Source organism: Ranitomeya imitator, chromosome 9 (assembly GCF_032444005.1).
Source record: "Ranitomeya imitator isolate aRanImi1 chromosome 9, aRanImi1.pri, whole genome shotgun sequence".
Lineage (NCBI taxonomy): Eukaryota > Metazoa > Chordata > Amphibia > Anura > Dendrobatidae > Ranitomeya > Ranitomeya imitator.
The window spans coordinates 22,695,755-22,712,811 of record NC_091290.1 but is presented as its reverse complement, the minus strand read 5'-3'; the positions used below and the strand labels follow the sequence as shown (position 1 = coordinate 22,712,811).

At 40.4% G+C, this 17,057-nt stretch overlaps 1 protein-coding gene across 4 annotated transcripts in view; it reads left to right on the top strand.

Moving 5' to 3' along the window:
• NELL1 (neural EGFL like 1) overlaps positions 1–17,057 on the top strand; it is a 784,159-nt gene that overhangs the window by 300,235 nt on the left and 466,867 nt on the right. For all 4 annotated transcript variants that reach the window (XM_069738862.1, XM_069738865.1, XM_069738866.1 and 1 more), the window contains exon 12: positions 6,443–6,571. In XM_069738862.1, coding sequence (XP_069594963.1) covers positions 6,443–6,571 — 129 coding nt within the window. The remainder of the gene's footprint in view (positions 1–6,442; positions 6,572–17,057) is intronic.

Genomic DNA, 17,057 nt, shown 5'->3' with positions numbered 1-17,057 from the left:
CATAGCGATCACTTCTCACCAGTCACTTTCTGTTCTGTAGCAATCACTTCTCACCAGTCACTTCCTGTTCCCTGTTCTGTAGCGATCACTTCTCAGCAGTAACTTCCTGTTTTGTAGTGATCACTTCTCAGCAGTCACTTCCTGTTCTGTAGTGATCACTTCTCAGCAGTCACTTCCTGTTCTGTAGCGATCACTTCTCAGCAGTCACTTCCTGTTCTGTAGCGATCACTTCTCAGCAGTCACTTCCTGTTCTGTAGCGATCACTTCTCACCAGTCACTTCCTGTTCCCTGTTCTGTAGCGATCACTTCTCAGCAGTAACTTCCTGTTCTGTAGTGATCACTTCTCAGCAGTAACTTCCTGTTCTGTAGTGATCACTTCTCAGCAGTCACTTCCTGTTCTGTAGCGATCACTTCTCAGCAGTCACTTCCTGTTCTGTAGCGATCACTTCTCAGCAGTCACTTCCTGTTCTGTAGCGATCACTTCTCAGCAGTCACTTTCTGTTCTGTAGTGATCACTTCTCAGCAGTCACTTTCCTTCTGTAGCGATCACTTCTCAGCAGTCAAATAAAAGTCAAACAAAACAGGATCCGCCATTGTCTGTTGGTGATATCACAGCTAATTAACATCATATGCTATTACCATGAACTTCTATTCTTAAGATTTCCTATAAATTGCTGACTTGTTCCCTTTTAAAAAAAAAAAAGCCACATCCTTGCTTCTCTGTTCTTATGTGTTTTTTGGGTAAACCCTATATTTTCTTAAACTGCTGATCCGTAAATATTAAGGAAAAGGAGTTTTACATAATCATGAAACAAGCACTATTTTTTTTTTTAACTGTTGATGACTATTTTGTTAAAGAAAACCCTGAAATATTGCTCATTATTTGGGGTATGGCGGTTGTAGAGTTTTTAGTGTTGTGTGCTATTCCTTCATACATGACTGTGAAGTTACTGCTTTTCTAACACGGCTTAAGTGCGGACAAAAGAACATTCCCCTCCATCATTGATTGTGTCCTGATGAGAACAGAGCGTAAGAAAAAAACACTGATCTTTCCACCCCGAATACCACTTTTAGTCTCCAGAAATCCCGGTAGATGTATCAAGGGTTATTAGATTCTTCTGCTCATCAGTACTGGTAAATAAGGAATGTCTTCATATAAGTACCGCCTCTGTGCATGCTGGCAAGGTTCAGCGCTCAAATGAATCCCTATCTGTAAAACAAAAAAAGCAAGAAAAAAAAAATACGACTTGAAATAAAGCCAGGATCAAAATTTAAGTGTGAAAAAATGTAGTAAAATGGGGAGAAAAATGTCTTACTGAAGCAAAATCAAGTAAATTGAAATGAACAAATAAAACCTTAAAGGGAACCTGTCACCCCCATAATCGAAAGTGTGCTAAGCCCACCAGTATCAGGGGCTTATCTACAGCATTCTGTAATGCTGTAGATAAGCCCCCGATGTATCCTGAAAGATGAGAAAAAGAGGTTAGATTATTCTCACCCAGGGGTGTTCCCGCTGCGGTCCGGGACCGATGGGTGTCGCGGTCCGGTCCAGCGTCTCCCATCTTCTTACGATGACGTCATGTTCTTGTCTTCACGCTGCAGCTCTGGTGCAGGCGTACTTTGTCTGCCCTGTTGAGGGCAGAGCAAAGTACTGCAGTGCGCAGGTGCTGGGCCTTTATGACCTTTCCTGGCGCCTGCACACTGCAGTACCTTGCTCTGCCCTCAACAGGACAGACAAAGTACGCCTGCGCCGGAGAAGCAGCATGAATACAAGAAGAGGACGTCATCGTAAGAAGATGGGAGGCCCTGGACCGGACCGCGACGCCCATCGGAGCGGACCGCAGCAGGAACGTCCCTGGGTGAGTATAATATAACCTCTTTTTCTCATCTTTCAGGATACATCAGGTGCTTATCTACAGCATTCCAGAATGCTGTAGATAAGCCTCTGATGCTGGTGGGCTTAGCTCATCTTCAATTTTGGGGGTGACAGGTTCCCTTTAAAGAGACATAAATACACACTAACTATTGTAGCAATTAAAATAAATGAAATAGAAGATTAATAAAGAGAGAATGTGGGAGCAGATGGATCAGATTTACAAGTTTCTCTCTTTTTCTGGCGGCAATGTGTTGTGTTTCTGAATGAGCACAATTTTATAGGTAGGTGGAAACAAAAAGTCAAAAATTCTCTTTAATGAATGTCATGCTGTGACTGTATGTGATTAGGGAAAGGGGCGCTGCACCGTCCATAGAGCTGGGACCCTAATTACCTCTGCTCCCAAGAGTACCTCTAAAGGTGAGGAGGTTTGGGCCACCAGCTATATTGTACCCCTATAATACTCTAAGCTGTCCCCTCCCCGTCCTCCAGGAGGCCTGGGACAGATATCTCAGTGTGTAAGAACGTAAGACAAACTGTGATAACAAAAAGCAACTTATATACAAGAACACTCACCAAGGGTAGAGAGGAATAAAGGGAAGACTAGGAACGTACAAACTAAACGGGAATAGGATAATGGAGAAAGCATACACCTAAAATCAGCAAACAACAATCTCCAGCAGCAACTATGAACTCCAACTTCAACATACCAACTCCAGCAAGCCAGGAAGTAAACTTTCACAGTCAGGGATGAGAAGGTCTGGACAGATTTTATAGAGAGAGGAAATGAGCAGGTCAGGAGCAGCTGTGAGATGGAGTTGCTTGTCTCTAATCAGCATACAAAGTCGTTAATCTCTTCAATGCCAAATTAAACAACGTCCATTTACCGGTAATACGAGGAACAAATACACAGGCTAAATGGCAGATCTCCGATTCACAATACGAAAGATCTCTGAGAAGAACGAGAGACACTCGTGACATTTTGATTTACCGTATGTCCGGACATGAGCACATCCCTGACGTCTGTCTCAAGTTTTTATAAAACTTTCCAGTTCACCTCATTTATAAATCATTTATAAATGGTCACAGAATATTTTTGGATTGTTTTATTTTTCGCTCAGATTTTTACAGGTTTACAGGTCTAGTCAATGATTAGAGACTCGATACAATGGAAAATAAACTCAAATCTTTATTTACTTTTTGCACCCAATTGTATTGCAGAGGACGATCTATCAAGAACCAAAGAAAACTTTAATACTCTGCGTTTATAGGATGCACATAAGGGGCTAAAATCGCTGACTCCCAACAGGAAAATTATTTTAATCGGATGCGAGTCTGGGTAAATGTCAAAGTGATTTGATGGGGTTAATAGACTTTAGAAATATTTGCTCAGGGGGGCCACAGAGTGGGAATTAGTAAAACTGCAGGGGAGGGAAAGAGGAGCAACCTGAACCAATGATGAGGAGGGGGGGGGGGGGGGGTTAGGCCTTAGACTACCCTAGACTCCCTATAATGACTACATTAATGACAATTTGACAATTGTATTAACCCTTCTCAGACTGCATTATGAGCAACCGTCTCATAACATCTGCATCTGTTAGTAGACAGTTGGGCATTCCCTATTAGTAATATAGGTTATTAATAGGGATAGACAATACATAAATGACGCAGATGAAGAAGAAAGAATGGACTACATTATTATCCTAACATATACAAGGTTGCTTATAAAATAATGGACTGTTGGAGCTAGAATATTTTATAAAATTCTAGAAGAAAAAGACAGGTTAGCGAATGTACTCGTGTTTTTATTTCCTTCTGTATATTTAAAAGGATATTTTTCTTGAATTTCTTATCCCTTCTTTTATTCTTATTCTGTTTACCTTTTTTATCCTTTTAATTACGTCCTTTTCCTAATTTACCATATTCCCTGTTAAAGGGAACCTGTCACCCCATTTTTTCAGTACGAGATAAAAATACTGTTAAATAGGGCCTGAGCTGTGCGTTACTATAGTGTATTTTGTGTACCCTGATTCCCCACCTATGCTGCCGAAATACCTTACCAAAGTCGCCGTTTTCGCCTGTCAATCAGGCTGGTCAGGTCATATGGGCGTGGCAACATCGCTGTTTCTTCCCCCAGATCTTGCATATATTTCCGTTGGTGGCGTAGTGGTTTGCGCATGCCCATCTTCTGAATCCACTGGGCAGGAGAAGAAAAACCGCGCGATCGGCGCTATTTCCCTGGTGATCTGTGGGGGCGGCCATCTTCCTGAGGCCGCGCGTGCGCATATGGAGTCCTCTGCTGCCCGGGGCTTCAGGAAAATGGCCGCAGGATGCCGCGCATGCGCAGATGGAGATCGCGGTGGCCATTTTCCTGAAGCCGAGATGCGAACTCGGCATCAGGAAAATGGCCGCCATGATCTCCATCTGCGCACGCGCAGCATCCCGCGGCCATTTTCCTGAAGTCCCGGGCAGCAGAGGACTCCATATGCGCACGCGCGGCCTCAGGAAGATACACTATAGTAAGATACACTATAGTAACGCACAGCTCAGGCCCTATTTAACAGTATTTTTATCTCGTACTGAAAAAACGGGGTGACAGGTTCCCTTTAAATTTTATTTACTTTCTCTCCTATTTACACACAACTACCGTATTCCCTATATTTATTTTTATTTTATCTTTTATCCCTTTAATTAATGGTTAATTATTGTTAAATTGATAAAAAATATTGGTGAAAAAATAAATGAAAGTATGGACCGAATTTGTTATCTGTTTTATGAAACATTTGTGGACATTTGCCGTAAAAGAAAACTTTTGAACCTTGTTTTATCATCTTGATTTAGTTTTAGAATCTTATGTGGAACTGTAGTATTTTTTATTTCTTTTTTTATTGTTTACGTGCAGAATGGGTACTTTGCACCTTAGCATTAGAACATTAACCGCACCTTTATGTCTTATCAGTGGATAGCAGAGAGCCACTAGGGCAGTGGTCCCCAACCTTTCTGACTTTGAGAGCCACATTCAGCTAAGAGAGAGGGTTGTGAGCCACATCCAGCTCCCACCCCCTTCAAAGTAGGGTCAACCAAATCCCCCATTACGGGTATAATGATAACCGAAGCTTTTCCACAGAAATCTCTCCAAAGCAGTAGACTGAGATCTAGAGGTTCCCACAATACCCATTCAATATTTTCCCAGCAAGGACTACCAACACACTGTCACATCCAGCTTTGAGCACCCCCTCTAACATGTAGTACCAACCTCCAGCGTACCATACCTAAAACATCTCTAAACCCCAATGACCAGTAAATGTACATCCAGATCTGCACTTCTGTGCAGGGCTACTCACAAAATTCACCATTTTGAGATGTACTCTTCATACCTGTTTGCTAGACCTGGACCTAATGCAACAAGTTGGCAGACAGTCGCGAGCCACAATTCATGGGGCCGCGAGCCACATGTGGCTCCCGAGCTACAGGTTGGGGAGCCCTGCACTAGGGGGAGCTGCATATTGTGGGATCATTGAGTTCAATGTATAGAATAAGCTCCCCCTAATGGTGGCTGCAGGTAGCAAAAATCTTACCATAGAATTCTGAATATTCTGAACAGGGGCTGCGTTTGTGATGTCTTAACGAGGTACTATGGGTAAGAGCATTCCTGTATTCATGAGTTAAGTAGCTGTGGTATAATACACCAGTATATGGATCTTTATGGATCCCAGTTGTGAAGGGCTGTGAATAATTAACATTGGGCCATAGTAATATATTAAAGCACCTGTCCATTTAAGCACTAGCACATTATATGTTCTTCATGAATGCTGTGCCCACCTTATTTCTTGACCATTGAGACCCACATCTGTTGTTGTCCATCCCTCTCTATGTAGACTATTCTGTCTTGATATATTTTTGCACATTTGTGCCTTTTTGTGATTTAATAAAGAAAAGTACATTTTTTCTTGGCTTTTTTAACTCCAGGTTTTTCTGTTATTCATACTGATGAGGAGTGTCCATATGGGTATTACCCAAGTCCTATAAATTTAGGCAGAGGACTATATTTGAGATGTTATAGCAATGTTATTCTGTTCTGATTCTCTTGTTTTCCAGAATTCTGAATATGTAGGGGATCTGGAACTTTCCTATAAAATGTTACTAAATTTGCTCAGAATTGTGCAACTGATGTATGAGAAATGAAAACATCGGATGAATATTCACTTTAATCGATTGAGCGTGACATTATATACAAACCACTTGATTGAAAATGTGCACAGTTTGGACGTGATTTCAAGCCATGGCAGAAGTATTACATGCTGAAAATGATAGAATGTCCCAGCTCATATAATGCTGGCAGAATGCTGTTGAAGATGAGCTACCTAGTGAATGGCAAGTTATGGGCCTTAATAAATCTGAAAATTGCTGACTGATGTGCACTAGTAGTATGCACAGTTTGGACTTGCGCAGGACAAGAGCAGCGAGAGCATATTTCACTTTGGGTTTTATGTGAAAGATCAGGTTTAAGTTTTTTCTTCTAATCCGCTGAGATAAGATTTTTTTCTTTTTTTTTTTTTTTCTTTGCAGGACATGACTTTTGTGCAGACGGATATCAGTGCGGGGAAAACTCCGAGTGCAGAAACTGGATCACAAAAGCTACATGTGAATGTCGGAACGGGTTCGTCCCCATTCAAGGTGACCCGACCTATTGTGAAGGTAGGAATCCAAACTTATCGGATGTAATGAAGGTCTATATTTACTGTGTGACACACGCTTACCCCGCAGTCAGGACCTGAGAGGCGGCAAAGATTGTGTATATATTTGTAGAAAATGATAGTGCCGGGAGAATCCAAAAATAAAGTGTATGTTAACCCGGAGAGAAATGTCGATGGTCTTCTTGCACTTGTAGAAGTGGAATTGAAAATCTCTTCTTGAGAGGTCTGTCTTCTTTTAATAGTCTAATATCTCGGTTTATGCCCGGTACTTGTGTAATTACCGGGGAGGTCACCGCAGACACACAGATGATATTGTAACCGACTGCCGGAGACAAAAACTGTAATTTGACTTTTCTTCAATTAACTTGTAGCGTTGGGAACCGAGATGTAGTTCCATCAGTAATAACAGGATGAAGAGTTCTGAGAGTGATTTTGTATCTGCACCGATCAGCCGAAACATTCGAGAAACTCACGGGAGATGAAAATAGCGTTAATTATCTGGCAACAATGGCGCCTGTCGGGGGTGGGACATACTGGGCGCTTAGTGATCGGTCCGTTCTTGAAGGTTGATGTGTTGAAAATTGGCAAAATTGTCTTGTGTAAACTGGACATGTGCTGCCAAGAACAATGGTAGTCTGTGCGCAGTGGATGATCGGCTGTTGTTTAATGCCGCCGTTCGGCTGGTGTAAAACGGACTTATAGGATCTGAGGGACCGTGGCATTGTGGGATTTTCTTGGTATGAAGTGGGTAATGCCTATTGACATTGGTTTAATAAAGGACAATCGATGAATTGACGACAGGGTCTTGAGTGTCCAAGGCTGTTGAGTGAAAGTCAGCCCTACCTTGTACAATCCCATAGAGATACAGCTACTGTAACACTGAGAAGGTTACTGCTGGCTGTAAGGTATCAGGACATATACCATATACCATCACAACTTGCTTAGCATGACCAGTCAGAGGACCCATGATGACCCCTGTCCACTGTTGAGTGTGCCTACCGTTGGGCTGTGAGGATTAGTACTGGAGAATGGACGTAGACTGGTGTGAGGAATCGCGTCTCCTTTACATCACATGGACGGTTGGGTCCCTGCGTCACCAGGAGAAGAGATGGCACCAAAATGCATTATTGGAGGAAGGCGGACTGGCAGATGCAGAGTGATGGGCAATGTTCTGCTGGGAAACCGTGGGGCCTGGCATTCATGATGAGACACGTACCACCTACCTAACATTATCTAGGTGCACTCCATGGCAGCATAATGCCCCCTGCCAAGTGGACACAAATTATTTAGGAATGTTTTGCGAAACGTGAGAAAGAAACGAGGACCAGCCTCCAAATTCGAGCGTCCATAATATATGATGGAAAGCTGTACTCCCTTGTAGAGGTCCTGTACAGCCCATGCCCCGGCTGGTCAGAGCTGATATGGCTGCATAAGGGGACATTGTAAAATTATAGCTGGTCTGGGTATATAATGTGTCACTTTATCATTCTGGATAATCTTCTGTAATTGACAGTCAAGCAGCGTTCTCTGCATTGGTTATTTTTTCACTGAGGTGCAAAAGATTTGTTGGAGAAGCAAACAACTGATGACTGATAAGCCAGATCTCAGGTCATTCTTTTTATTGCAGGTCTGCTAGATCTTCGATTGTTAGACCTTTGTTTCCATTCTTGCCTTCCTCCTTACCTTACACTATCTCCTTCCATCCCAGCTTCTTTCTATTGCTTTCCATTCTTTCTTTCTACCTTTCCATTCTCCATTCAGTTCTTTACGATATTTCTTTCTTCACGTTCCCATTCTTTAACTTTAATATCTTTCTACTCTCCAGAAATGTCATCCTTCCCTCTATTTCTTTCTTTTTGTGAACCCTTGTTCCTTTTCTTTCTTCTTCTTAACCTTTCTTCTTTTATACCTTGTCAATGTCCACTCAATTCATCTGTCAAAATTTCCATTTCTTTCTTCTTTCCATCCCTCAAGTTCATAGCAACCTTCAATACTTTCTTCTTTCCTTACCACCCTACAGTCCTTGCCCTCCATTCCTTATTTCCTTACCACCCTTCATTCCTTCCCTCGCAATACTCCAGTTCTTTTTCCTTCCTCTCCAATCTTCAGTCCTTTACTTTATTTTTTTCCTGCCTTTCCACCCTTCCTTCACACCTTCCTTACTTCACAACTTCCTTACTTCACACGTTCCTTCAGACCTTTCTTCCTTCCTTTCTTCTCACCCTCCTTCCTTTTCTTCTCACCCTCCTTCCTTTTCTACTCACCCTCCTTCCTTTCTTCTCACCCTCTAGTCCTTTGTTCCTTCTCACTCGCCAGTCCTTTGTTCCTTCTCACACTCCAGTGCTTTCTTCTCACACTCCAGTTTTTTCTTCCTTCTCGCCAGCTAGTTTCTTCTTCCTTTTCACCTTCCAGCTTTTTCTTCCTTTTTACCTTCCAGTTTTTTCTTCCTTCTCATAATCCAGTTTTTTCTTCCCCCTTACCCTCCAGTCATTTCTTCCTTGTCACCCTCCAGTTTTTTCTTCCTTGTCAGTATACAGATTTTTCTTCCTTGTAATCATCCTGTTTTTTCTTCTTTCTCACTCTCCAGCCTTTTCTTCATTCTCACCCTCCAGTCCTTTCTTCCTTCTCACCCTCCAATCCTTTTTTCCTTGTCACCCTCCAATCCTTTCTTCCTTGTCAGTATACAGATTTTTCTTCCTTGTCACCCTCCAGTTTTTTCTTCCTTGTCACCCTCCAGTTTTTTCTTCCTTGTCACCCTCCAGTTTTTTCTTCCTTCTCACCCTCCAGTTTTTTCTTCCTTCTCACTCACCAGCCTTTCTTCAGTCTCACTCTCCAGTCATTTCTTCCTTCTCACCCTCCAGTTTTTTTATTCCTTGTCATCCTCCAGTTTTTTCTTCCTTCTCACTCTCCAGCCTTTCTTCATTCTCACCCTCCAGTTTTCTTTTATTCCTCCTCACCCTTCAGTTTTTTCTTCTTCTCACCCTCCCGTCTATTCCTTCTCACCCTCTAGTTTTTTATTCCTTTTCACCCTCCATTTTTTTCTTCCTTCTCACCCTCCAGGATTTTCTTCCTTCTCACCCTCTAGTCCTTCCTTCCTTTCTTTCCACTAGTCCTTTAATCCTTCCTTGGTATTGTCCCTCTCTTTCTTGCCTTTTATTCCTTACTTCTATTGCACTCATTCCTTTTCACCTCTTCCCTTTCTTCCTTCCCACCCTTTTGTCCTTCTCCACCATATATTATGGTACTTTCTTTTCTCCAACCCTTCATTGCTTTTATCCTCTCCACACCTCATTTCCTCCTTTCTTTTCCACACCCTATTCCTTCCATATAATTGTTTCTCTTTTTCCCACCTTTACCCTTCAAGCCCTTCATGTATTTCTTTTTATATTTTTTGTTGTTGCCTTTTTTTGTGTTGTATTCTGCAGAACTTGGTATGTCACATACTTCATAGACTCAGGTTCAGGAATTGTGACCTCTTTCTTACTGCTACTATCTGACACCTTCTCTTTCTACCAAGTGATCTTGAATATACTGTATTTAGCCCCACAGCTCTTTTTGGGGTGATTGCCTTGAGTATATACATAAGGGGCCATTCCTCAATGGGGTCGCTGTATCTGTATGTACAGCTCAGTCTATTTCATGATTGTCTTGTATTATGCTTTTTTTTTGCATATTACCCAGAGAAAAGTCTTTATTTTCAAGATGCTTACAATGGTGGTTCCCAATTGGGAAGATAAAGACTGAATAGAATTTTGTTTCCTGAGCCGATTGACTACAACACACAATGGGTTCATGCGGAGAAATTATTTATGATTACAGCAGATGAATGGGAATTCCCTCTAATTAATGAGAATTAATGGCAGAGAGTTTTGTGGCTGGAGCGTTTTTCACAATACAGACCTGCCAGAAAGCCTCCTGCACCAAGCTGCCAGGGAAGAAATATATCGCTGAACGTGTCAGAAAATGATCCGTCGTGTACACGTCTACTGCACCAGACAAAAAATAGATGAGGGGCCATGGTTTCACACAATTGCCCCATGTGGCTTTCTTCGCTGAGCTCCTTAGTTTCATTGTTCTGTCTAATTGTGCCTCGACACCACAGCGTTCTGTGCCCGGAAAACAGAATAGGGAAATTGTACCACTAGGCCACAGCTTTAAAAAGGAGCCTTTAAAAATAAAAAAGACATTTACAACCATTTTATTGCCCTAGTTGATCTGAAGTTCAGAATTGGGCAGCCTTGTAAATAGATTTCATTATCAAGTATGCAGCTCTAATGCAGCCTAATGCGTTTCCATGGTTACAGACTACAAATGAGCCCTGTGTAGTCTGCACTGCAGTTATGTATTACTATTTTAGTAGCCTTTTCTTCTGCTGTGTCCATGGTCCCTACAGTCCTAGATGATGGGAGTTGTATTTTTGCAATTGCTTCAGAAGCCTTAGTTTGGGGAACATGAGGGCCACATGTGCACATATAAGATCAGACGACGATCAAGGTCTGTAACCAGTGTAGGGATTCATGCTCTTTGGCAGCAGGCAGAGTAAGTAAGGGTTCCAGTTCCTATATCCAAACAGTGGACGGATTATTAAAAGTCAATAAATGACCACAGCTCAGAACTGAAAACCGCCTTTTATTGGAACAAAGTTGTGGCAAAATAAGCAAAACTGTTCACGTAGCAGATATGGGCTCACCCGTTTAGAATAAAGTCCACTCTCTCTCCCAATGGTAGAGAATGACCGGCTTGCACAACAAGGTCCACTCACAGACAGCTCTGAGTCTGCTTAACTGCCTTATAAAGCACCTAGAAAGCCTGAAATGGAGATAAGGGGTGACCAATCCCACTCAAACTCTTCTGGTCATTCCTAAAACCCTGACCCAAAATCCTGTCCCATTAAAAACTTCTCAACAACCTATTGTTGGTGGAACCTCCTTCTTCGGGCTTACATCACCGAGGCTAGCCTCCTCTGTGACACATACCTCCCATCCTAACTTTACCTCCCAAGATATAAATATATATATACACACACACATACCCTTATTATTATCCACTTCTCAACTCTGACTTTATAATGGGGTACCAATGACATTATCTTGTGGGAATTCTGGTAACATCTACTCTCCTTCTCCTGGAGGTTTTCACTTCCCTCTCCCATGGCTTCTCAAATATTTTATACTGAGACCCTACCTGCCAGAACGATGCCTCGATTGTAGCCAGATTTTTCAAATTGATCACTTTTAGTCAAATGGGGAGGTTGGCAACCCATTCAGTAGGTTTTCATCTACAAAATTTCACACTCCACCCCCATTGACGCATTGTCAACGAACAGTGCAAGGCCGCAGTGAGTTCCTGGCCATCAGCCAGCTAACTAGTTGGATAAAGCATCCAAGAGCTGCCTTGACATTTTGATTGGTGCTGCATGTTCCAAAGCAGAGCACAGCAGTCAAGATGAGTGTTTTAACTTCTGTTATGCTCTGGATAGGCAGCAACCGACATTAAAATGCTCTTCGTATGATGGAGTGAGCTTTGTCTTCTCGGTCGCTGCCTATGCAGATCACTACAGTCGATAAGAAACTCATATAGACTTGCTGTGCTCTGCGTAGACAGTAACTGAGGTGACAGAGGCTGTACTATGCTCTCACACAGCTTCCCGTCTCTTCTCTCACTTGCAATTTTTTGAGAGGAGAGAAAGAGACCTGCTGAGATAGCTGTCGCCCAGGGAAACTGGACAAGGGAAGTCTGGCCTGTTTAGGGACTGCAAATCTAAAGCCATATGATATGTATTGCTATGAACTGGTGTGTATTGAACTCTGATGTCGTGTACTACAAAATGCTATGCACTGAAATTATATGTATTTGTGTGAATTGGACTTATTGCTGTGAGGAAATTACACATTCCTGAGGACATTAAAGAGACTGTTGTGTTGGAACTTTGTGGGTCACTGCCTCTTCACTGTGTATGATGCTACTGCAGCCTTACTTTAGACTTAGTTTTAGGGTTACAGATAGGAGTAGAGTTAGGTTTAGGGTTAGCGCAAGGGTTTAACTAGACTTTGGTTTAGGATTTGGGATAAGAGTAGGGTTAGAACTAGGGGTTAGATAGACTGGCTTAGAATTAGGGATAGGAGTAGGGTTAAGATAAGGATAGACTTTGGTTTAGGGTTAAAGTTAAGATTAGGGTTAGAGTTAGGGTTTAGCTAGACTTTGTTTTAGAGTTATTATTTAGCTAGGTTTTGGTTTAGGATTAGGGATAAGAGTAGGGTTAGGATTAGAGTTAGAGCTAAAGTTTAGCTAGACTTGGCTTAGAATTAGGGATAGGAGTAGGGTTAGGGAAATGATTAGGGTTTAGCTAGACTTTGGCTTAGGGTTAGTAGTAAGGTTAGAGATAGGGTTTAGCTAGGCTCTGATTCAGGATTAGGGATAAGAGTAGGATTAGGCTAGAGCTAGGGTTTAGCCAGACTTTGGTTTAGAATTAGGGATATGAGTAGTGCTAGGGAGAAAACTAGGGTTAGGATTAGGTATTCACTAGACTTTGGCCTAGAATTAGGGATATGAGTAGTGTTAAGGAGAGAACTAGGGTTAGGATTAGGGTTTAGCTAGACTTTGGTTTATGGTTAGGAGTAGGGTTATGGAGAGGAAAAGGGTTTATCTAGACTTTGTCTTAGAGTTAATAGTAGGGTTAAGATTAGGGTTAGGGTTTAGCTAGGCTTTGATTTAGGGATAAGATTATGAGTAGGGTTAGGGAGAGGATTAGGGTTAGGAGAAGGGTTAGAATTATGGTTAGAGCTAGGGTTTAGTTAAGCTTTGATTTAGCGATAAGAATAGCAGTAGGGTTAGGGAGAGGATTAGGGTTAGGTAGACTTTGTCTTAGGGTTAGTATTAGGGTTAAGATTAGAATTCGGGTTTAGCTAGTCTTTAATTTAGGGTTAGAGCTAGGGTTTAGCTAGACTTTGGCTTAGGGTTAGGAGAAGGGTTAGAATTATGGTTAGAGCTAGGGTTTAGCTAAACTTTGGTTTAGGGTTAGGGACACAGGAGTAAGGTTAGGGATAGGGTTAGGTTTAGGGCTATAGTAATAAAATTGTTACATTTAAAAAGTAATATAAATATTGCGATGTATAACTTTCACATTTTATGTCACATTCAGCAAAAAAGGCGACAATAACTAAATTGTCAAGTGGCAAACTATAATTACATCAGTATTTTCTTAAAATACAATACATTTGTTTGGGAAATGTATCACTGCATCACAGAGGGAACATTGAATTGTGTCAGGGAGCAGCGTAATTCTGTATGACGGAGGTTAATTGGCTCATTACAAGTGTCATGTATCTCATACGGCTCACTTGACTCCAGTCACTTGGATTAATAATTCCTTTGTTCGTTTCTCTTCTGTATATCATGGTGATGTATACATTCTATCGATGCCTCCATTTATTTCTCTTCCTTCATAATGTCCCTGCTGTGGATGTAGCAGAGCCGTGTTTGCTCACTTTAGCAGATCTCGTGAAGATATAATAACATGTTATCAAACAACTGTATAACTGGGGACAAGTCTGTACATTTGCACTTGCACGTCCTTCTTTTGCAATTGACCTGTCACGTTTGATGAGAATTTTTTATTATTTAAAGAAACAGTACAAGAAAATGGCCCCAGAACTGCTTCTATGGAAACCGTAATTACAATATCATAATAAAGTTATGAATAACACTGCTATATAAATCCCTAATTAAGTGGAAAAGTAATCATGTAAATTACTGCAGTGCCCAAATAGTATTCCTCTACAGTGCCAAAATAGTAGTTTGATACTGCTGTCAAGTAATAAAACCATAATTCAGGAAAAAAAATAATTCCATCAAGATAAAAACTTGAACTCATGAATCCATATTCAATAGTGCCGTATAAAGTGAGAGCAACATTTACACCGCAAAGTATTCTTTATCAAGCAGTGCTGAAATATGACCGCCTTACACTGCTGAAATATTTCTATACATTGTCCATCTGTGTTTATATATTACTTCCGTACAGTGGACTTGTATTAATATTACTGTCATACAGTGCTCAAATAATACTGCCATACAATGCTCCCTTAATACTGCTATATAGTGAACAAATATTACTACCATTCAGTGCTCTGTTTATACTGCTATACAGTTCTCAAATATTATCTTACTATACTTCAATAATACTGCCATATAGTGCTTCAATAACACTTCTAAGTAATGTACTAAAGTAGTGTATAATAGCCATGATCCGTCAAACTCAATCTGACAGGTGCCCCGCCCCCTATCAAAGTGTATCAAAGTGTGTAACCCCTCCCCTCCCCTTGTCTGACGGCTGGTATCCAGCTGTCCCTCCTTGTTTGATTTCCCCTTTTGATATAGTTTAATATAGTTTAATTTGTTGTAGTTTTGATATTATTCCCGTATTTTGTGGAATAACACATGTTTATAATTATAGCCTAGTCGTGTATTTATTTTACACGTGGTTTATAACACCTTTCTCATTTGTTTTATAATAGATTTTATACGTATCCCCGAGTTTGATTCTGTAAGCTTTTGTTTTATTCACAGTGTATTCATATAGTGGAGAACTTAAAGCTGTTTATATGTGTCTCTACTGAACACTATGGTGAACATTAACTAAATGTTTATTTTCCCAAACAGAGAATCTGCTGTGGGTATTTGCAGTGTATTCATATAGTGGAGAACTTAAAGCTGTCTATTTGTTTTTGTAAATGGTGAACACTAACTAAATGGTGAACATTATCTAAATTAGGTTAACTGCGGTTCAGAGGCTCATAACACCTAGGTCAATTTATAGCACCTAGGTCAAGCAATTGTTGTTGTATTTGCGTACCCCATAAATGTTTATTCTCACAAACAGAAAAGTTATTGTGTCCTGAAGATGGCATCTGAGGTTATTTGTTTTTTGTATTAGCTTTCTCAGAAAACAGCTGTGTTATCTGAGGGTCAGATATTTTTGTACAAACTCATGCTGTTTGGTGATCTTTGTGAAGCAGAACTTTGTTTATAACACATTTGTACCTGTATTGTACCTGAATTGATATTTGCTTTCTCTTTTATGTGTCCTGAAGATGGCATCTGCAAAGTTATTTGTTATCTACTGATGCCATTGCAAGTTGTGTTTATTCACATTGTAGCAGGTTTTATCCTTGTGGCTGCCTTATATACACAGAAGAGATATGCACCAATGTCACAACACAAGTTATAATATGAACCAATGTTACAACACAAGTAAGAAGCGGCGTGTTTTATACGAATAAAAACCAAAGACACGATATTGTAAAAAAAAAAAAATTTAAAAGATTTATTTCTCACGATAAAACAAAATTGTTATCTACTGAGGCCATTGCAAGTTGTGTTTATTCACATTGTAGCAGGTTTTATCCTTGTGGCTGCCTTATATACACAGAAGAGATATGCACCAATGTCACAACACAAGTTATAATATGACCCACTGTTACAACACAAGTAAGAAGCGGCGTGTTTTATACGAATAAAAACCAAAGACACGATATTGTAAAAAAAAAAAAATTTAAAAGATTTATTTCTCACGATAAAACAACAGCTCAAATTTTAAGTTAGCTAACAGCATGATGCTGACAATACAGAATATAAAAAGTAAAAACATTAAAATAGTACAATGAACAATTACACTTCTTACAAAATAATTAATATAGAGTTACAAGGCGAGTACAGCATTTTAGCCAGTACATTCTTTACATCGTGAGCCACATGGTTTGCAGCATCGGTAGAGACCTTTTTTAGGTAGCAGAGTTCCACGTGTGGTACCTAATGACGGGGAATGTAAAGATTGAATTGTACGGGGAACCGCCGCTAACTTCAGCGGTGTAGATACAGAGCGTGTCTCACTGTTGGTAATTTTTAATTCATCTAAAAGCTTCCTAGTAGCGGTGTTACCCACAACTGTAGACGGCATATTTAGTTCGGCCATAGCTTGCATAAATGAATCCCAACCCGGTGGTAAATTTCTACTGTTCAGAGCATGGCTCTGCGTTGTACTACGTACCAAATCCAGTAAGTTAGACCCTGGTATTACGGATCCTTTGAAAATAAATTCAGCATTATTATTCCATGCTGTGACATTTTTATTCTGCAGCAGCCTGTTTAGTAAAAATTCAGCATTCTTTTTATATCTCTGGTTTATATGGCTGACAATTTCAGCGATCTCATGATTTTTATCAGAGTCGGTATGATTTTTATCAGAGTCGGTATTTGGCAATTGATATATATATATATATATATAATATGACCCAATGTTACAACACAAGCAAGTAAGAAGCGGTATGTTTTATACGAATAAAAAAACCAAAGACACGATATTGTAAAAATAGAAAAAGATTTATTTCTCACAATAAAACAACAGCTCAAATTTTAACATGAAATAGACATTTAGGACTTATTTATGTTATTATCTTTATGCACGTTGCCTGTGCTGCCTATAATTT